A 22,468-nucleotide genomic window follows, 5' to 3' on the forward strand; every position below is an offset into this window, starting at 1 on the left:
TTTTACCTCATGAAATACTCCACCCTTTCTAACCAACCCATTAACCTCTTTCACATACCTGTACCCACTCTGTACCCACTCTAAATCCCTTTCATGACATTGCATGAAAGGTGCATTGCAGCATCCACCTGACTGTGTCTCACCCTGCTGCCACTATTTATGGCAAAGCCCAGAAGAAACCAATATACTAATGATACCAACAACAGTAAAATGTCTGGTAAGCAAACATGCTTGGCAAAAACACCCTGTAAAGAACATTGCTGAAATTAGGCCAAGATCATCTTGAATCATCACATTGTTTTAAAGGACAAAGACAAGGAAATCGACAATGTGCTCATTTAGTGCACTGATAGTTACCACCATATTCTTCCTATTATTCAATTTAATTTCATGATGTTTCTACATTAAAAGGAAACTAGTTTGCAAATGCAACATGGTAAATATTGTTTCCAACGTTTAACTGCCAGGGGAGAAAGGGGTTTCATTGTCTTGATCATATTTGTGAATGAAACAATGACCCACATTAGCAAGATAGCATGTTGCTGTTTGTTTTGTTTTTCAAAATCCATGGTCCTCATTTCATAGTAGCAATATGCATTTTAGTATGGATAACAATTCAGGGGTCAGCAAACTTTTTCAGCAGGGGGCTGGTCCACTGTCCCTCAGACCTTGTGGGGGGGCTGGACTATATTTTTTGGGGGGAAATGATGCAAGAGCACCACGAGCCCCGGTGACTGCTTACTTGTGTCTTGCAAGTGGCAGGGGTTGGTGGGACAATGAGTGGCGCGTGAAAGGGCTCCGGAGAGGGGCAGCATAAAATGGCGGCTGCTCAAGCGCTGCTGCTGCTGGCACCAACAAAGCCCAGTCCCCTTCCTCTTCTAGGCAGGGTGGGGAGAAGCCAGGAGGAGGGAGGGAGGAGACGCTGCTGCTGTGTGAGGGAGAGGGAAAGAACGTGAGTGCTGGCAATCCACGCGGCGATTCCTGGACCATCCGCAGGCCAGATGTAGAAGGCAATTGGACCTGATCCGGCCCTTGGGCCTTATTTTGCCGACCCATGGATAACATCATCATGAAACAAAAAGAGATCACAACCTTTTGGAAACAGGTGTGTTCTTTTCTTCCGTCCTGCAACATCCCGTGCCTCAAAATGTCTCCAGAGGATTAGGCTGCTCTTGAATGGTGGAGGTGTTTTGTATCAGGCAGCAGTTTTTAGCAGCTTAAAGCTCTTAACACTTCAGCCTTCTATATCAAGAAGCCACACCCTGTCTAGAGAGGGGTTTTTTTGGGGGGGGGTTGTTGTAAGATAAGTCTAAAGTTAAATTTCAAACCCATCAAGCATTTCACCTAGTGTGGAGATTTTTGAATGCTTCTAAAGAGTTTAGGAAAGAAAATCTCCCTGACGCACAGCATGATTGGTGCTCTTAAATCCCTTAGGCGCTTAAAAAAAAAGTCTTCCTTGTTTCCTAGACATGGAAATGAAAACAATGAAACAGAAAATAAATAAATAACCAGGAGTAAGAAATCATGTTTGTGCTTTTTTTATAATCCAATATCCAGCCAAAGCCATGCAGCAGAAGAGAAGTTAACAAGCCTTGAGGTAACCCAATGAAAGAGCAGGTAAACAATTAATACAACTTGTCAAACAAGGAGCCTGTAGAGACTGCCTAAGAATGGAGCAAGAGAAGTAAACAATTTGCTGTTCATTAAAAGTATAGCCAATTAAGTCCATGGAAATTAGAGACAATTTAGAGAAATAGCAGAAAGACCACTCAAGATGAATTGTACTGTTTCACTCTGGAAGACATGGGGTTGTCTGTGTGCTGACAGGGAGGGTTGGTGTAGTAGTACAGTGATATGTAAGGAGGATTCTTTTATTAATGGTTTGAAGCTGAGATGATAGGCATTAGAATAGCAATTATTAAGTTTTTAATTTTTTTTTACCACATATATTGAACATTAATTTCCAAGAGTACAATTGGGGACGCGGGGGGGGGGGGGGAGGCAACAGATTAATAATTTTCTTAAATAAGGACTCTAAATTAAATTCAAATACTGAAATTGGTTTCTATTCCACTACAACCTTTTTGTTTCAACTGAAGAATTTTGTATTTGCCTCAGAATTCACATGTAGTAATAACCATTTATTTGAAAGTATTTCCTCAGCAAAATCCTGCACTTGGAAATATAGATCTACAGATCTTGCATTTGCAAAGCTAATACTATCTAAGGTGCTAGTTTTCTGATGGGGGGGATGACAGGAACAACCTTAGCATTCCATGTGGCTAAAGTCACACATGGAGATTGTGCCATATCAGACACTTTCTGTTCGAATGGGCTCTTAGGGCCTAAATGATTTACCATGTTCCAACTCCACTACCAGAGTCAATCTGCCTTTAAATACCAGTTGATAGGAATCACAGGTGCGTAGTATCATAGCATTCGGGTCCTATCCTCATGCTGAGCAACAGTCTCCTAGTACTACTTTCTGGTAGCAGCCCTGCTGGTAGCAACTACCATAATACTGTACAATACCTCCAGCTCTCACCCCTCTGAGTTATTCCAGAAGGACAACATGGCCAATGGTGTCAAAAATTGATGAGAAGTCAAAGAAATCAAACAGGGTTGCACTCCCTTTGTCTCCCAATTAGGATCATCTGGGAAGGTGATTAAGGATGTTACTGGGCCTGAAACCAGTCTGGAATGGATCCAAACAGTGTGAATGCTCTAGGCATAGCTGCATATGACTGGCCACCACTCTCTCAATCAAACGCCCTGGAAGGAAATATTAGAGACTGGATAGCATAGCGCTTCTCTCTTATTTCATAAGATTTTGCTGAACATGAGAATATTCATGGTCCTGTCAAGCAGCCGAATTAAAAGTTCATAATTCATTTGCTTAAGAAGACACAAGATTTGAATGGAATGTATTGTCACTTTATACTGATTAACACATAGAGTCATGTGAGCAACTACAAAGTAAGGAATGCTTGGTTTGTGGTCTACTCATGAGCACTGATGGAAATGACAACAATCTGGTTTTTGCTGTGTTCCATGTGTGTATCAGTGCTCATGCAGAGGACATTTGTTGGTCTTTTTCTTCTAAAATGTAATTTAATGAACATCAAACCATTTACTTCTTTTTTATTTATAAAAGATGCATTCAATTGTTTTTTAAAATGTTCTTCAGATATGAAGAACAAAAAATATTGATATTTTGCCATTGGCTTCAATGAGGACAAAATAATCATAATAAATCTTCAAGCCTGTCCAATCCTTCTTTTGTGAATGGAAGCACCGACATAAAGTGTGATATGAAGAAGATTAGCTGTGTCTCAGGTTCCCCTGGCAGGACTTTATGTTCATGTCATGTTTCTGAATTTCATTTACTGATAAGCACTGTTGAGTAATTGTAACATACATCTCAAAATTGTAATCTGCTTTTGATGCATGGAAACAGAGGAAATGAGATTGAGAGCATCTTTCAAGTGACTTTGTATTATGTTTGACTTTAGTTTAGTAAAGCAGAGCTGTTTTCTAAATCATATGTAATTAGCATCATGTGATATCAACATATAATTCTCTTATTTTTAGTTTGTCAGTAGACAGACAAAACAGTGCTGATTTGTTAAATGACCAGGCATATTTCTTTAATTTAAAAAAGAAAACAAAAAATATTAATTATCCTTAATATTAATTTGTTATCTGATAAGCATGATGACTACCAGTACTTCCCCTTAAATGACTGCAATTACACTTTAACTGACAGTCAGCCCAAGAACAACTTTCCTTCCTTCCCCCTTACCAGTGTTGCAAATCAATTCATTCTTCACTAGTTCTTCAAGTAGGTCTGAAGTGTTGAAACTAAATGTAACAACACATGTTAATTTACTATCTCTAAGAGAGGCTGCAGAATAATGATTGACAGAATGCTACAATATGATACACTTTCTGATAGGATGTCATGAACTGGCTGGACGCAGAGGAATGGTGGGATGCCCCAGCTGGGAAACCTGCAAGTGGAGAAGGCTCAGAGCCATGGACTGGTGGTGGGACAACAATCAGTGGTCAGAGGGAAAAGAGGGGATGAACTAGGAAGAGGAAATGTTGGAAGCTGAAGCGGTAACAGGATTTAGTGAGCAGGAAGAGTCTGTGGCAGAGAGCAGTCCAGAACCAGAAGCAGAAGAGGAAGCTGGAAAGGAGAAGGGCCAAGAGGCAGCAATGAGTCAGGCTGGTGAGGAAGCCAAGCTGTTTTCCCCATCTGCAACGACCAGCTCCCCTCCTTCCTGGTCTCCCAGAGTCTGAAGAGCTATGAAGAGGGTGGAGCAAAGACAGACAAGACTAAGGAGCCTCAAATTGTGTGGGAAGGTACCAGGAGAGGAAAAGACTCAGGGAGCTATGTGAAGTTGGGACCATCAATCCTCACAACTGCCTCATAGGGGCAAGTTCTACCGAGAGAGGTTGCTGTGCTCTCTAGCCCTGGCCTCCTGAGTTTTCCTGTTTCTTTGAATAAAGCATTAGCTTCACTGAAGCCATGTGAGTTATCACTGATCTGTTTTGGCACTCACTGCTGTCACAGGCTTAGGTTTGGGTTAGATTTATTACATTTATATATCATTGCCCCACTACAAAAAATAGAAGTACAGCCAGAGGTGCTGACTCACACCCCAGATTGCATTGTGCAACATGACGTCATGATGTCACACACGCACAATGCTGGGCTCCATGCTTGGCCTCCTGCTGATGCATGTGCAACATGGTCTGCTGCCTCTGCCCCCCTATCTGCAAACAACACTCTCCAGACCACCACCGCCCACCCTCTTCCTTACCTCCACTGCTGCTGCTGCAAGTCCTCCATTGAGGCCCGCTGTGGCCACAGACATACTTCTGGAAGCTGGGCCTCACTGAGTGTTATACAACAATATCAGGACTACCGTCTCCGAGAACCCTTGCGGTTTACAAACACCCTTCCACGCTCACTCTGCCCATTATAATGAAGGGCATTAATATATGTTAGTTTTTACAGAGGTTAATGGGAGTGTTCTGCTGCATTCTGAAGTGCTAATTTCCTCCCGTCTCACTGCAGTAGGCAAAGTCTGAGAGCACTCAGTATTGTGCTAGGTAAGACCTCCATAATCAACTAAGCAGGGTAGCATTTTTTCTTGTTGTCAAACACAATTCAAGGTTTAAATTCAAATGGTTCTCCAAGCATTGTGAAACGAATCGCAAGCTGATGTGAACCCTTAATGGCATTAGAAATGATGCTATGCAATGTGCATCTGAAATTCCAAATCTCATGCTGCATAACAAGCAGCATGGATGGTTTTGTTGAACCGGAATAGCAAGGAAATATCTGAGATGCTGCATTTATATAATTTTGTACAGAAATCCAGTAATGACTAGTCTTACACCTTTCTCCTTTTTCAACAGTTGGGTTGTTGATCTCCCAAATTATATTTCTCTTGGTAATGAAAGGTGTCCCACTCCCAGCATTTTCTTAGAAATAATGACACACTTAACTACCTCTAAGTGCTGACTGAGTGCTTCTGTCTTTTCTTCCCAAGGTGACTGTAACACAGATTGATGAAAGATTCCACAGGCCTGCAAAGGTTAAAGAAGCAGGCCCAGAGCAAAGTAGGCAGCCTTGACACTGATGGAATACAGTACAATGAGAGTGCCCACATTATTGTCCTCTCCTCTGATAACGGATGTAATATAAAAACTGACTACAGAAGAAAAGAACAAATTAAATCCATTAATCAAACATATCTGTGCTAAACAGTTGTTGTAAAGAGATGAACAAATGAAAAATTTACTGTTTGTTTTCATGCTGGCCAGGATTCAGGAAGAAAATTAATTATAAGACTGCTGCTACGCTATTAGTTAAATTTTTCTTGAGGAAACTATTTATTGCTTTGTCAAAGAACAAATGAACCTCATTAGTGAGATTAGTTTCCGTCAGTAGTTTTGCATTAGGAGAGACTAATAATATATACTTCAAAAGATATGTTGTGGAAAATAACTTCAAAGAACCCCAAGTCCATTTGTTACTTCTTAATTTATTAGACTGCACTGAAAAAAATCACCACTATACGGTTTGTCAACCAGTTTAAAAAAAGTCTTCCACATATGTAATAGCTCACTAAGCTGTAGAAACATTTGGCGAGGTATAGGAAAAGAGCCTGGACGTCACACAGAACTTCTGCTAAATTCAGATGATTTTGTAAGTTTTGAAGTTGAACCACCATGTTCTTGGTGTGTATCTCTCTGATATCACAAGGGAGATAGATCTCTAAGAATAAATTATGATATAAGACTTATAGTGATTTTACACCATCTGGTGACATTTCCCTCTTTTAAAAATGTAACAGGACAGCCATATGTTTATTTCAATGCAGGCATAATCTATAGAACCCTGGTCATATTCTATACTGTATTCTTTACTTTATAGAATTAGCACATTAGTTTTCTAATGACATATCTTGATTATTATGGTACTTTAAAAAATTTAAACTATCATTGACATTTTTTTTACAATCAGAGGCACTAATACTTTATAAAAATATACAATTTCCTATCTTTACCTTTATAAGAGCTAGGAGTTAAGTATTTATATTGCTTTATAAATCTGATTGCATTTTTTAAAGTGCAAAGTTATACATTCTGAAATAAAGTCTACTGAGTTCAAGTGCGAATGAGACTGCAGTCTTATGCAACAATGTTTAGGAATAATGTTGCTAGGTTTTTTTTTAGTTCATAGCATTCTTTGTGGTAACTCAACAGAACCTTCTGAACAGGAAAAAAGTTGCAAAAAATGACAGCATCCTCCCAATGTACTCATGCTTGTAATGAAGTTATAGTTCATTATTCTCAGTTTAGGCTCAGGTCAAGCATCACTGTGCCCCTAGCTAATATTATTTTCTGCCATTGGCTCAATACTGACTCACAGTCAAAATACCAATTTATTTAAAATTTATTTAATCTCTATCTCCTCCTAAAGTGTTCTTGGCACTTTCCTTTCAAAGTATTATTCCACTCAGACACTGCTTGCCTTTTGAAAGCTAAGAGCAGGGGTCAGCAAACTTTTTCAGCAGGGGACTGGTCCACTGTCCCTCAGACCTTGTGGGGGCCGAGCTATATTTTTTATGGGGGGGGGGGATGAACGAATTCCTATGCCTGCCCCACAAATAACCCAGAGGTGCATTTTAAATAAAAGCACACATTCTACTCATGTAAAAACACACTGATTCCTGGACTGTCTGCAGGCCAGATTTAGAAGGTGATTGGGCCAGATCCGGCCCCCTGGCCTTAGTTTGCCTACCCATGGCTAAGAGGATGAAATATTACATGGCTACTGATTAAAAGACAGCCTTATCCTCTATACCCTCCTCCTGTAATAGCTGTCCCTACTTAAGAAAACATCTCTCCTCAAGCATCTTACGTTCACAGTTCTGGTATCTGAAATTTGTTGTATCCAGTGGTGTCCCTTTGTTGATGGGAGGTACTTTGATTGAGTGGACTTTTATGTCAGTGGGAGGACTGTGTCTCAGTGGTGGAACATCTTATTTGCATTCAGATGGTCCCAGCGTCAATCCCCGGCATCTCCACATAGAGCTGCAAATTGCCTCCTCATAGAATCATAGAATCATAGAGTTGGAATAGACCACAAGGGCCATTGAGTCCAACCCCCTGCCAAGCAGGAAACACCATCAGAGCACTCCTGACATATGGTTGTCAAGCCTCTGCTTAAAGACCTCCAAAGTAGGAGACTCCACTACACTCCTTGGCAGCAAATTCCACTGTCGAACAGCTCTTACTGTCAGGAAGTTCTTCCTAATGTTTAGGTGGAATCTTCTTTCTTGTAGTTTGGATCCATTGCTCCGTGTCCGCTTCTCTGGAGCAGCAGAAAACAACCTTTCTCCCTCCTCTATGTGACATCCTTTTATATATTTGAACATGGCTATCATATCACCCCTTAACCTCCTCTTCTCCAGGCTAAACATGCCCAGCTCCCTTAGCCATTCCTCATAAGGCATCGTTTCCAGGCCTTTGACCATTTTGGTTGCCCTCCTCTGGACACATTCCAGTTTGTCAGTGTCCTTCTTGAATTGTGGTGCCCAGAACTGGACACAGTACTCCAGGTGAGGTCTGACCAGAGCAGAATACAGTGGCACTATTACTTCCCTTGATCTAGATGCTATACTCCTATTGATGAGGCCCAGAATTGCATTGGCTTTTTTAGCTGCCACGTCACACTGTTGGCTCATGTCAAGTTTGTGGTCAACCAAGACTCCTAGATCCTTTTCACATGTACTGCTCTCAAGCCAGGTGTCACCCATCTTGTATTTGTGCCTCTCATTTTTTTTGCCCAAGTGCAATACTTTACATTTCTCCCTGTTAAAATTCATCTTGTTTGTTTTGGCCCAGTTTTCTAATCTGTCAAGGTCGTTTTGAAGTGTGATCCTGTCCTCTGGGGTGTTAGCCACCCCTCCCAGTTTGGTGTCATCTGTAAATTTGATCAGGATGCCCTTGAGTCCATCATCCAAGTCGTTGATAAAGATGTTGAATAAGACCGGGCCCAAGACAGAACCCTGTGGCACCCCACTAGTCACTCTTCTCCAGGATGAAGAGGAACCATTGATGAGCACCCTTTGGGTTCGGTCAGTCAGCCAGTTACAAATCCACTGAGTGGTAGCATAGTCAAGACCGCATTTTACCAGCTTCTTTACAAGAATATCATGGGGCACCTTGTCAAATGCCTTACTGAAATCAAGGTAGGCTATATCCACTGAGTTCCCTTCATCTACCAGGCTTGTAATTCTGTCAAAAAACGAGATCAGGTTAGTCTGACATGACTTATTTTTCAGAAATCCATGCTGACTATTGGTGATCACAGCATTCCTTTCTAGGTGCTCACAGACTGTTTGCTTAATGATCTGCTCCAGAATCTTCCCTGGTATTGATGCCAGACTGACTGGGCGGTAATTATTTGGGTCCTCTCTTTTCCCCTTTTTGAAAATAGGGACAACATTTGCCCTCCTCCAGTCTGCCGGGACTTCGCCTGTTCTCCAGGAATTCTCAAAGATGACTGCCAGTGGTTCTGAGATCACATCTGCCAGTTCTTTTAATACTCTTGGATGCAGTTCATCTGGCCCTGGAGACTTGAATACATCTAAACTAGCCAAGTATTCTTGTACTATCTCCTTAGTTATTCTGGGCTGTGTTTCCTTTGCTGAATCATTTGCTCCAAATTCTTCAGGTCGGGCATTGTTTTCTTTATCGGAGAAGACTGAGGCAAAGAAGGCATTGAGGAGTTCAGCCCTTTCTGTGTCCCCTGTTTGCATTTCACCATCTTCTCCTCTGAGTGACCCCACTGTTTCTTTGTTCTTCCTTTTGCTACGAACATACCCATAAAAGCCCTTTTTGTTGCTTTTAACCTCTCTAGCAAGCCTGAGTTCATTCTGTGCTTTAGCTTTTCTGACTTTGTGTCTACACGTGCTGGCTACTCCTGCTGCTGTCAATCAGATTATGAAGCTAAATGGCATCCCTGCCATCATAAAGGGACTGCACCAGGCTTCATATATGCCACTTTCCTGGGTGTTAGATACCACTTGCAAAAGTCATTTCCTACCACACTACCATTGCTTGAGTTTAAAATCCATCAGTTCCCAATAACATCTGATACAAAGAGGCTATCTTGCCTTTATCCACTCCACCAGCATACTAGTGACACCTTTCTTCAAACTCCATGTTGACTGCTCGCAATGGCTTCAAGTAAATGTTAAAAAGCATTGGGGACAAGAAGGTACCCTAAAGGACTCCATAGTGCAAATGTCAGGAAAGTCACCCAGACACTCTCTATGAACAGTCTTGCAGTTAGAATGGAACCACTAAAGTGCAGTGCCACCAGTTCACATCTCAGAGAAACAGTCTAGGAGGATACCATGGCCAATGGTATTGAATGGTGCTGAAAGGTCAAGTAGCTACAGTAGGGTCATTCTCCCCCTGTCCCCTTCCTGATAAAGGGCATCCATCAGGGTAACTAAGGCTACTTCAGTCCCCAAACCACCCCTGAAGAAATGGGGTATGATAATCAGTATCTTCCAAGAATGCCTGTACTTGCGCTGCTGCTGTTCTCTCAACTGTCACATAATAGCATCTTCTAAAGCCAGATTCATCACCTCCTCTCATAATGAGGCCTTCACTACTGCCTCAACTCACACTGTGAAATCCCTCCAGCTAGCTTTAATCAGTCAAGATGGGCAAAAGTCAAGAACATACACTGTGGACAGACACAATGAGCAAGGACCTTGTCCATGTTCTTAGATCGTATCGACTGAACCTGATCCCATAAAAATCAACTTAGCTGGAGTATTGAACATCTTACCCGAACTTACTGTAACAATAGGGTCAATGCCATTGTGTGGGCAAGCAATTCTACCTTCAACATACCCTGGAAACAGGTTACAGCAGGTGACTGAAGGATCTACTGCTTCACTGATTGAGGTACAATTCAAGATGACCCCGGCTACCTTAAAAAACTCCACTCAAGGATGTGGTGGTGGTGAAGTTTCCCTACTTTCCCCCTGCTTTTTGTTCTTTTAAAAAACCCTTATAAATATTAGTGACTGCTATCTACAATTCACTCTACAACTATGCACCTTTTCAGACCATACTGAAATATCCCCATAATGCTTCCATATAAACTAAAATTCATAGACAAATAGGAAGTTAGATCTCTCTGTTTTTGCCCCCAGGCATTCAATTAACTGAGCTATGCCCTCAGCTTATCAAGGGGTGATAATGAATATTTCCCCAAACACACACACACACTAGTTAGTGAAACCTTCTACAACATAATTTTCACTATTAACTGCCAGAAATATGACTTGAAACACCAGGGTTCATTTTTTCAACACATAAAGATTTTCCGAAATCTGGTTCATTTGTCATGGGAAAGCAGAATATGTAGAAAGCATATTCTCATGCATGTGTCCTCAGAAGTGTGTTCTGTGGAAACAAGACCCTGGGTGAGTGTCAGGAACCCCTGAAACCTTGCTAACACTCGGCAGAGATTGGGGTAGCATGTAGCATTATTAATATTATTATTAATCATTTCATTTCCATACCACCTTATATTTTTAAGAAAATCTCAAAGCAGCTTACATCACATTAAACCAACATCCTACATTAGTGGTTTCATATTCTGCTTTTGATGTAACACCTAGACCAATTTCCCGGTTCAGATTTCATGGGAAACTGTACTTTCAGCATGACATTCAATGTAGTGCTAAGGAGATTGCAACAATTTGCCCTCTCCTTCCCACTATAAGCTATTCTGTGGGTTCATCTGGCCCTACAGAGTAGATTCAGGTGGAGTGTGGGGTGTAAAGGGTTGGCCAGGAGAATACTTGTGCTGGCTTCCTTTAGCAGAATGGGTTAGGACATCTTAGCTGACTGTGTGAGGGAAGGAAGGGAAGAAGGAAAGGGGTAGGTAAGCTGTCTTTTGGTAGCTACAATAAAGCTTTTAATTTATCCAAAATGTCAGGGTGCATCCTTTCTTACTCTGGTTGTATCTTAAGGTGTCATTTTAAAATCCAAGTATATTAATTGTATTGCACTTGCAAAAATACCTGATCAATCAAGTCTTGACTAGATTCTGGAAGATAAATATGTTACAAGATCGGAAGGGGGGGATGACTGCATAAGGAAAGGTAGGGGAAAATAACACTATGATATGTTTAAGAGAGAGGACTTCAGGTGCTGACAAATGGCAATTTCTGGAATAACTGGATCAGTTTCATAATTATGTTCAGAATGTGTAGGTATCATCCAACATATTGACAAGTGTTTTATAGATAAGAGAAGAAAAAATGTGCTTAATATACTCTCTCTCTCTCTCTCTCTCTCTCTCTGTGTGTGTACACACCCATTTTTTTTAAAAAAATAATCAAGTTAAGCCATCCTACAGTATATATTCTGTGCTTCTTTTCCAGTTGCAACACTTAAGCAGCAGCAAGCAGTAGAAAGAAAAGAGGTCTAGTGATGAGACAGCAGACAATATTCTTATATCTTTTTATATTTCCGCTCCACTTCCAAGTATGCTCCGATTTCTAATCTCACTGAATAAAATCTCTGAATTTCAGCATGTAGCCATAAAGCCTTAGGCATCTCAATGGGAATCCAAAGAGCCCTAAGGATTTATTCACACCCACTGATCTCATCTTCATTCACATGCTATACAGACAGCAAGGAAGTCTGCAGTATAAAAATCAAGGAGTTATGATGCATCTTTAGCATTTACCAGTTCTTGTTTACTTCTATCAAGAGGAGAATCTCTTTTCAGGAGACAAAACTAAATGTGAAATCTAACAACAGCTAATATAGGTGGGAATGTGTATGATTAATTGCTTATTTCAAAAGCAATCCATCCAAAAAAAAAGGATTAGATGCAGTCATGTAACTATATGAAACCACACAGAGAAATTGTATTTACATTTACAGTGTAATACAAGAGGTAGTGTGTGCCTAGGTAAACTATACCCTTCCCCACAACTGTTTTTCTACAAATCCCCATCTATATTTGGGAACAGACATAAGTGTATGGTTTATTATTGTAGATTTCCCCAATTAATATAAAGCTATTCCCCCCCCTTTCTTTTCCGCCTGTCATTCAGTTTTATTAAACTGCCTAAAGCAGGATATCCTAACAGCACATGCATTTGACTATTAATGACTTCCCAGTGTGAAAAGTGGTACTGATGCTGTCTCTAACCTGTAAGCAAAGGATTCCCCCCTCCCCAATCATCTTGCTTATGGTTAGAAACAATTTCTTTTAGGACCCATTAATATGGAGATTGTGGGTTTCAATTTCATACTGATAAGTGTTACTATCAGTGGCCAGTGCCAAGATCCAGAGCCTAACAAAGAACCAACTGCACACCCCTGTAGCCCTCAAGGCCTGAATTGTTCCTATGCCTTGGGGCCTGCTCATGTGCCTTCTCTGAGCACTTAGACAGTTGCAAGAGTGAGGGAGAGGGGAAGCAGTAGCCGCCATCTTAGGGCTGCCATATGTCCACATTGCCCCAGACACTACCGGGATTTCAAAGGAATTGATGTCCTGGGGGAATTTTCAAACTTTGGGGTGTCCTGGTTTTTACTTTTTGAAATATGGCAACCCTACTCCACCTGCCTTTCCCTCTCCCTCTGATTGGTTGTGTGGATTTGGCCCAAAGGGCATGTGCAAGTGAATGTGCAAAGGTGGACCCACTCATGGATGAGAACACACTGAGGGCATCTTGCCTAATGGTGCTTGAGCTTTGAAAACGTCCAATAACTCCCAGACTATTGAGCAGACTGGAACTTAGTTATCCACTGCTTTTTAAAATTCCCAAATGTTCTGACACAGTTTCCAGCTTAATAAACATATTGAAACATGGTTAGAAATGCATATTGCCAAATGCATATTGCCAACATACCCAAGAAGATTTGTGACAAGAAAGATGGGTAACAGGCTATATTTATTAAAATATAACAACTATAGAATCTGTGATCAGAATAATTCAACCAAATTGACCAAAACAAATGAGATCCAGGCTATGAGGTGGATTAAATAGAGGCTTTCAACTCTCCCATCTTAGCCAGCTGCCAGCCGCATGCTGTAATCATACTAATGAACCTCCCCCCCCCCATCACTGTGTGTTCCCTGGGTATATGAACCAGACATGCACACCATGGCTGCATAGGCCAATGTTCACCTCCATGTGCCTGACAGGCCCAAAGACCACTCTGGCTCCAATATCAGTCAGATATTTTCCAAAATCCACTCATCCATTTGGAGCAACCAAAAGGCAAAGGACGTGATCAACTTCTCCTAATTCAACTCCACATGCAAACACACAAAAGCTTGAAAAGAGCTCTTTGCAGATCCTCTAGAAAAATAGTGAAACAGGCAGATGAATACCATCATCCTTATATAACGTTGAATGTCAAACTTAATGTGACTGTGTGGAACGTAAGTATTTCCATGCCCCAGAACCAAAGCTTTAATGGTACAGTTGATCTTCCATCATGCCCCATCAACCTTCTTTGGGCCATCCTGCCACCACGAGACCTGCCTCACCAAAAGCCCTGACCACAAAAACATTAATTCTGGGACGTGGAACTGAAGGCAAAAAAAATAATTCTTAAGGATTTGTGCTAGCAGCTCCAAGCCCGTCCACTGAAACAAACCATTCTTTACCAAATGAATTATAAAAATATATGGAAAGGAACCCTTCTCACACAGGCGGTGCATGATGGGCAAAAACTCACCCCATAGCATTCTCCTTCTGGTCAGCCATTGACAGGTAGCACTGTTGGGCAACTGCACCCCAAACACAGACATGGAAGCTTGCTTGTGGGCCCAAACCCAAACTGAATGGGCAAAGAACAGTATACTGGCAGGGTTCATCAGCTGCCACAGATGAGATGAAGAGAAGAAGATTGTTAACAGAAGTAGACCTATAAAAAATGTAACTTGAAGGCTGCTGACTGCCAACGGCCAATAGCCCGAATCCCCTCCAGGCAATACAGAAAGATGTTCAGCCTGATTATCACAACAGAACTTTACAGATCTGTTAATACCTTGACCCAGAGTGTGACTGCCACCAGCAAGGGAGAAAAATCCAAGAACGTGAGAGCCATTTTTCTACAAATCATTGATCTTGGAATATTACCCCAGTACTACATCCACATGCAGTGCCTGTCATAATGTGTAGCTTGGCTTCAAGGAAGAGGTCCTGCCTCCAAAATGGCACGGCATTATAGTCAGAGAGTAATTCAAGCCACATTTGTATGTCACCCCGAATGCCCATGGAGACCCGAACATGATGAAACTTTTTCCTGACTGCTACCATAGCATCACAAAAGTGGCACAAAAATGCCCTGGTTGGAGAGATAACCTTCAATGAAAAAGATTTTTTCCTCCACGAGGCTGGTTCTTCTGACTTCTCAGAGGCCAAAGGCACTCTGTTCGATTATTATACCTTTACAGAAGTACAACTGAAGCAGAACTACATCTTGTCTAATCCAGTATCCTGTTCCCATAGTGGACAATCAGAAGTCCGTGGGAAGCCCACAAACAGGAGAGTGCAAGTGCACCCTCCCAGGTGGTTGGGCTATAGTGCAGCTAGTGCCTGAAGCCTACCAAATATGAAAAGTAGCATAAGGCCTTTTTGACAACTTAAACCCAGGCACAGCCACACTTTTCTTCCAGCCAGCCCTGTATGGAAGAGTCCCCTAGAGTAGGGTTCGGGTATCTGTGACCCTCCGGATGTTGCTGGACTACAGCTCCGTTCATCCCTGACTCTTGCCCATGGGACTAATGGGAATTGGATTCTAAGAACATCTGGAGGGCCACAGGTTTCTCATTGCTGCCTCGTGTTCCCAGTCCTAGTGTGAGCTCCAGTTCACAAAGGCTGAACATGTTTGCAAGCCTCTGTGCAATTGAGCACCATCATAAAGCAAACTAGATTACGTATTCACTTCAGAGCTCCCTGCTTATATTGCTGGCAAGGTCAAGGGTGGAGCAGTTGCAGCGGTGTGAACCCACACCCGTCACCCAGTTTAAGCCCCAACATCTTCTTCTGAAGGATTGCAGTGTTGCTTTGGTTCAATTAGGAATGAAGAAAGCTTGCTCATTAACCATGGCAGGAAGCCCCATGCCACCATATAGAGGTGGAAACACTCCTTTGTCCATTTCAACAAAGGTTCAACAAGAATTTCCAAGTGTATTTTGTCCTAGTTTGATCCATCCTTGGCAGCTTGCCTTTTCAGACAAAATGGAACTTTTGGAGCCAGACGGAGATGAAATATGCCAGTGCCAGGCAAGTTGTGACGCTTCCCTATAGAATTGTCTGCAATGCTGGAAGGACGGACAAATGTTGTCTAGCCTTTTTATACATTTCAGAAATACAACTCATAAAACGGGGTAATAAGATTGCTTCTTAATAGTGCACTTTGTGTGTGTGTGTGTGTGTGTGTGTGTGTGTGTGTGTGTGTGTCCTAGATCCTTCAATGGATAAGTAGAAAGCTTTGAGCTGAGCTTGAAGATAGCAGTCGAATCTGTAGGGCAAGGGTAGCTTAAATTCCCACCTTGCTGGTTTGCACTAAGTGTAATATTTCCTTGGAAAACTACTTTGACTAATGGGCTCATATAAGCCAGCCTCATGTTAGGAAGGCCAGAACTTTAAATCCATCAAGAAAGAGCTAGCAAAAATATTTTATAGAAGTCGAACCATTACCGCAGTACACTATTATTTCATTTTTAAAAGACAGACACTAAGCCAAGGACAGGAGTACTAGAGGGAAGAAAGAAATAATGTGAATGGCTGTTAAATATGGGAGAAAAATAGCAGACAAAAACCTTATCTAAAAGAAACAAGGCATGTGGCATAGCATACATAATGAGCAGGCTATGCTACAAGAAACATATTGATGGCAATGTCAATATTTATTCACTCATTCACCAAAACAAACTAAAAAACATTCTACAAAAGCATAGCCACTGGCAATCTTATATATATTTCCTTGACTGCTTTTGAGATGACCCAGACAGTGCTATTTTGAAGAAAAAAAAGAATTCATTTGCAAATACTGCAGACACAGTTTGCCTATTTGAGGTGTATTAACTACATCATAAAGCTCAGTGGCATCTGAAATCTGATAGACCTGGACTGGAGAGAAAATAAACATATTGGGCTGTATCCAGCCATGTTCTACTCAGAGTAAATCCACTTAAATTAGTAGAACTAAGTTAGCCCTGCTCTTTAATTTCAGTGGGTCCATTGAATAGATTTTATTCTGAATATGACTCAGATATAATTCATTGTTTTCTGAAATAAAGAGACGAACAGCATACATTTTTAAAGAAATAAAAGCATTTTCCCTGATAACAATCAATCTTGGTAATCAGTGAAGCCTAGCTTTATGTAATTTACTGATCTGTTTGTCATTTGGATCACCCGGATACAAGTGTGAAAAGACTGGAGCATTGGAGACAATTTGGAATATTATTTTGACCCTACTAAAATAATCATGGGGAGGGTTGGGGAGCAGGGTGGAAATTAGTCTCCAAAACAAAAGTTAGTTGATGGTGGTATTTGTGTGGTCATGATACTGGATAATCATTTTATTTTATTTTATTTTATTTTATTTTATTTTTTTATTTTATTTTAAACAGATTTAGGGGGATTTGGGGGAAATGAAGAGGGAAGTCCTGTCGCACAAGCAGAAATCCTTGCACTAACAGGACACATTGCTCAGTGCTACTCTGGATACAAGAATGGAATAAATCGTGTTAATTTTTTCATAACAGAGGTGGGGATAGGTGTTATTGGAATACATAATCTCTGACTGTTGGGCAGGCTGGCTGAGACTGACAGGAGTTGGAGTCTGCCTCCACCCCTGCTATATATAATAAACTATCTCTGAACACCTGTGGATATCCTCTCTTCTCTCATTTTTTATTCCAGAAGTGCTCATTCAAGAAAAATTCTGAAGCTATAAGATCTACTACTTGATTAATGAGGTGGATGAATTAGTTTTGTGAACAAAAGCAAAGATTCTAGCACGCTAGGCTAGTGAGTGAGAGAAGGCCTCAAATCTTTTGCTGGTTATTTTCCTGGTTACAGCACCAAATTTTTTTCTTTGTCTTGATTCTCATTTCAAAAATCACTGATGGGGGAAAAAAAAACAAATTAGTTACTGAACACAATCTCTCTCCTTAATAAGAGGAACAAAGCCTTTTCATTGAAATGCACACTTACCCTGTATGGCTTTGAATCTACCTCTAGATATGGTTACTTATAATTTCCATCATTAAACCTAATTTCATCTTCTCCTTTGTATGGAAATCAAATAATGTATTTAAATTCTGAAGAGTTTCTAAAGCCAAAAAGCAGAAGCTGAGACTTTGAGATAAAAATGAAACTCCTAAGACTTTTTAATGACAAAAAGGTTGGGGGTTTTTTTTTCTTAAAGGAAAGCATTCAGTCTAAATGATTCTGAGATCTGCAGCAGTGGAAAAAGAAGGCAAAGGACAGATTTATGGCTTCAAAAGAGACAGTTTTAAAGCACTCCATTCATTTTGAGGGAAGGTAGTTATTAAAAAGTAATCTAAACAAAATTGCAAACAAATGTCGAACAAGTTCATTTGTAGGCTTCAGTGGGGTTTCATGAAGGGGAGAAACAAGTGGTTATTCCAGAACACCCTGGGATATGATCATGGCGTGGGATAGACATGTGATTCCTGCCTTCCCCATTTCAGCATCCTTTCACCTTGCCTTAAGTTCCTGAAGGTGGCTGAGTTAATAATGTGAAAGAAAAGTGCAGGTGTTGAGAGGTTCTAAGTGCTAAGGGTTTTTTGTCATTTGGGATACGGCAAAGGTGCTATCTTGGTGATTTTGTAGTTTCACAGAATGTGTGTTTTGCCTGTTTAGTATTGTCAGTATTCTCTCTCTCTCTCTCTCTCTCTCTCTCTCTCTGTGTGTGTGTGTGTGTGTCTCACACACAAATGGATCCGAAGAAAACCCAGCATTGCTACCAGGATGTAATTAGAATCATAGAATCATAGAGTTGGAATAGACCACAAGGGCCATCGAGTCCAACCCCCTGCCAAGCAGGAAACACCATCAGAGCACTCCTGACATATGGTTGTCAAGCCTCTGCTGAAAGACCTCCAAAGACCAAAGAAGGAGACTCCACCACACTCCTTGGCAGCAAATTCCACTTAAACTCAGGTTAAGGAAGTTAAAAAAGGAACATTGTCATGGACTGGCTGGATGCAGAGGAGTGGTGTTGAAGAATCCAGGGAGTGTCCCCCCCCCCTATAATCAGCTTCCCTCCTCCCTGGTCTCCCAGAACATGCAGAGAGATGAAGGTGGTGGAGCAAAGAGAAACAAGAGGAAGAAGCCTTAGGCTGCTGGGGAAGGAACTGGGGAGGAGCCTTTGAGAGCAGTGGGAAGGTGGGGACTTTCAATCCTTGCAACTGCCTCATTGGGACAAGACCCACTGGGAAGTGTTGCTGTGACCACTAGGACTGAGCTGTTTTGTTTCCTTTAATGAAGTGTTAACTTTGCTGACATTGGGTGCTGTATTTGCTGACTTCAACTCCTGACAAACATATTTAAACAAATGGGAGACTACCTTACACTAAGTCAAACCACTGGTCCTTCTAGCATGGCATTATCTGGGCCAGAGGTAGCCAAGATGATGCTCTCCAGATCTTGTCTGTCTGCAGCTCCAATTAGTCTCTGGCAGCATAGATTTTACAGATATTTGAATCTGCACTCAACTTCGGGAGGGCACAAAGTTGGCTACCCCTCGTGTCCGCTGACTGGCAGAGGCTCTCTAAGGTTTCCATCTTAGCCTTACCTAAAAATGCCAGAGATTGAAACTAGGATTTTCTGCATGTGAAGTATGGCCTCTACTACTGAGCTAGAGTTCTTCCCAAATAAGAAAGAAACAATAGAGATTTTTTCACTGCACAATGGTATGCACAAATGTGATCTTGCAGCAAATCCTAGTGAAGATAAAATGCCTCATCAATGAATAAATGCGCACACACCCTTTGGGGGCTTAGTTTGCAACATTTGCCTTTTTTAGGTTCTCCCTGCTTCTGTATGTGTGGTGGTACTGAAACAGCACAGCAGGGCTTCAATATGTTATCTTATGTCCTGCTGAGTATGCAAAGTGCTGATTACTCTTTCAACATTCCTACTCTGGGTGGGCTAGGAAATCCTACAGGTAATCTGCTAATTTGCGAGGAGTCAAGCAATGATCTCTTTCAGGCTCACTCCTCTGCTTTGATGGTTAGAGCTCTGAAGCAAACTCTGAAGCAGAAAAAGTCAAGTGTCATCAAAGAGCATCCCAAAATTAAGACCGACCATTTCAAAAAGGTTAAAACATCCTGTGCTGATTGAGGTTTTTGTTTTCAAAGGTTGAACTTTAAAAGGAGTAGAACGTTAAATCATGATTATGATATTGAAAAATTCTGAAGCAATGTTAGATCCTTCAATAAAACGTGGGATAGAATGGATAATCACAATCATTTGCAATGTATGTGGTGAGCAAATGTTTCGGCTCTGCTAGCAAATGACTTCACTTGCTCACCCCAGTTGACTGTGAGCAATATTGATTGAACCCTTGTGTGTAGAAATGATTTACATGTAGACACACTCAGAATAAGATTCAGTTCTACATTCATAAGTGTTTTGACTTGAAACAAGCTTATTTGATTGCTAATCAATGGGCTGAACTTTGGGAGAGACCAGGTGTGCTAAGAGATTCTGAAGAACAGTCCCACAGGAGGGGGGAGTGTTGTAAACTACATAAAACTAGAATGTTAAAAGGGACCAGCACAGAATTTCAATTAAGGCGTGCATTCGGAGGTCAAGGTTTAGGTTCAAGTTGGACACGGAACCTAGGAATTCGGGTACATTGTGGGGAGTTGGGGAGCAGTAGCCACCTCTTGTATGTGTCTGCTGTCACTAATTAGAGCATTATCAGATGGCTGACAAAGTTCACACCTAGGTGCCAAGGGTGTGGATGCCTTGAATCAGGCCCTCAAGTAGCTAGATTCTGCCATATGACCTCTTACACCAGCAGACTATACTTAGGTGGAAGGATGCCTTTGAGTTTAGAACTCCAGTTTGAAGAGAGTCATCTAACACATACACCCACACCTTGTATGCATGCATAGCAACAGCAAATTGTTGGGATTCAGCTATATTAGTTAAAATAAAACGTTATGTGTTATAAAACTGTGACACCAGATGGTGCTGAAGACCCAAAATCAGAATTCTATGAAATTGTCCATTGTGAGCTTTAAAACGGTTTCCTCCCGGGAGCGTTTTTTAATAGCTGTGTAGCTGCAGCCCTGGCCTGCTTCATCCAGTTCCTAATCACAGCCTGTCTCTGACTATATCCATTGCTTCTGGTTCTCACTTTCAAACAACCCCTAGTTGGAGCCTGTCTCAGAGCTAGGTCAATTTTATCCAGAGGTTATTTTCTAGGGTAGCCAATACATAGAATAGTAATATATTTGAAGGGCTCACCCATACAAGTTCACTTTAAAGATAAAGAATCAAAAGAAGGGAGAGCAGGCCCTTGAAGTTGTCCATCAATACTGGACAGGAGACTGAGTGGGCACGGAGCTCGCCTGCTAATAGTATTGTTTTCCAGTATGGTTTAATGTATTCTATTTCTATTTAAATCATAATAAGGATTTTTAAATTTGCACTGACACATAAAAATTAGCACATGCAATTTTTTAAGGCAAATCTGGGTGAGATTTTTTTCCATTCTTTGGTAAGGCCATTCTTCCTTTTCAGTGAACTATAAGTGTCCACTCTACTGCTCTCTTTCACCATCTTTTATAGTGCCTTCATCTTTTACAGCAGACACTGAGCAAGGCAGTTTCTGAATGCAGATTTCTGGTGGGCTGTTCAGTAATTTTAAATATGCAGACAGTGTGATTCTAATCTCTGCTCTACCAAGGGGTCTGTATTGCCTCACAGAAAGATTAATTACAGCTCACATCAATTTTGGCCTCTAGATGCCATGTAAAGAACATAGCATAGACAAGGAAGCTGAGGAATTTTGATTTTGTCCATCAGCAAAAAGAGTGAGAGGGAGGGAGTAGAATTTTAAAAGGGTTAGTTTTAATAAGTTGAGCACTTAAAGCAAAATACAGACACAGAGGAGAATAAAAATGGATCCTTGCTGAATAGGCAATCATTTCTATAGGTCAGTTTATAAGATTAAGAGAAAATAGATAGAGAACTAATGTGCTTCCCATCACTAGCCTTCAGCATTAGAAACTATATCAATCATAAAAGAGCAGTGAAGATGGTAACAGCAAAAATGTTTGCATTATTTTTCCATTTGTGCAATATTTTATCCTGCTTTTGCAGAGGATTTCCAACCCACCCCTATTTTCTGGTGCAACATTTTCTGAACACACACACACATTGGAAACATGTATTGAAATAATAGGCTATAAGGGTGGGCTATTGTCTGTGCATGACTTTAGGCCACAGCAGTTCAGGGCAAAGGCTCAGCCTGACCTGGAAATTTTTATAGTCCCTTCCCAGATCAGGTGGGGTGAATGGGGTGAGAGTGGGCAAAATCACAGCAGAGTGTAAGAACACAGAACAGGAAATCTTCTAAAATGGAATCCCAGTGGCTCACTAGAAAGATATGTAGCTCTGAAGGTTCCTAGTTTTTACCTAGGTGCCTCATTACAGCCACAGCTAAGTAGGGGGTCAAGTAGCAACCTTCCTTCCATTTTAACCTTGCACCATCTTTTTCTTTTTCTTTAACATTCCTTCCACCAACTCTGTTTTAAGGATACCCTACTTTGTCTCTATTTTCATTGCTCTTTTCCCCTCTGTTTGCCCAGTCATTTTCATTTTTGAAAGCCCTAAATGAT

General features: G+C 41.1%; 1 protein-coding gene across 2 annotated transcripts in view; it reads right to left on the reverse strand.

The window, feature by feature from the left end:
• The window catches only part of LOC310704781 (uncharacterized protein), a 240,754-nt gene that overhangs the window by 155,648 nt on the left and 62,638 nt on the right, over positions 1 to 22,468 (reverse strand). The window contains exon 2 of one of the 2 annotated variants that reach the window (XM_083498764.1): positions 14,311 to 14,452. The exons of the other annotated variant lie outside the window; for it this stretch is intronic. Within the exon in view, the coding sequence (XP_083354890.1) occupies positions 14,311 to 14,452 (142 nt within the window). The remainder of the gene's footprint in view (positions 1 to 14,310; positions 14,453 to 22,468) is intronic. 2 annotated transcript variants of the gene reach the window in all.

Source organism: Podarcis liolepis, assembly GCF_965112155.1.
Source record: "Podarcis liolepis genome assembly, chromosome: 4".
Lineage (NCBI taxonomy): Eukaryota > Metazoa > Chordata > Lepidosauria > Squamata > Lacertidae > Podarcis > Podarcis liolepis.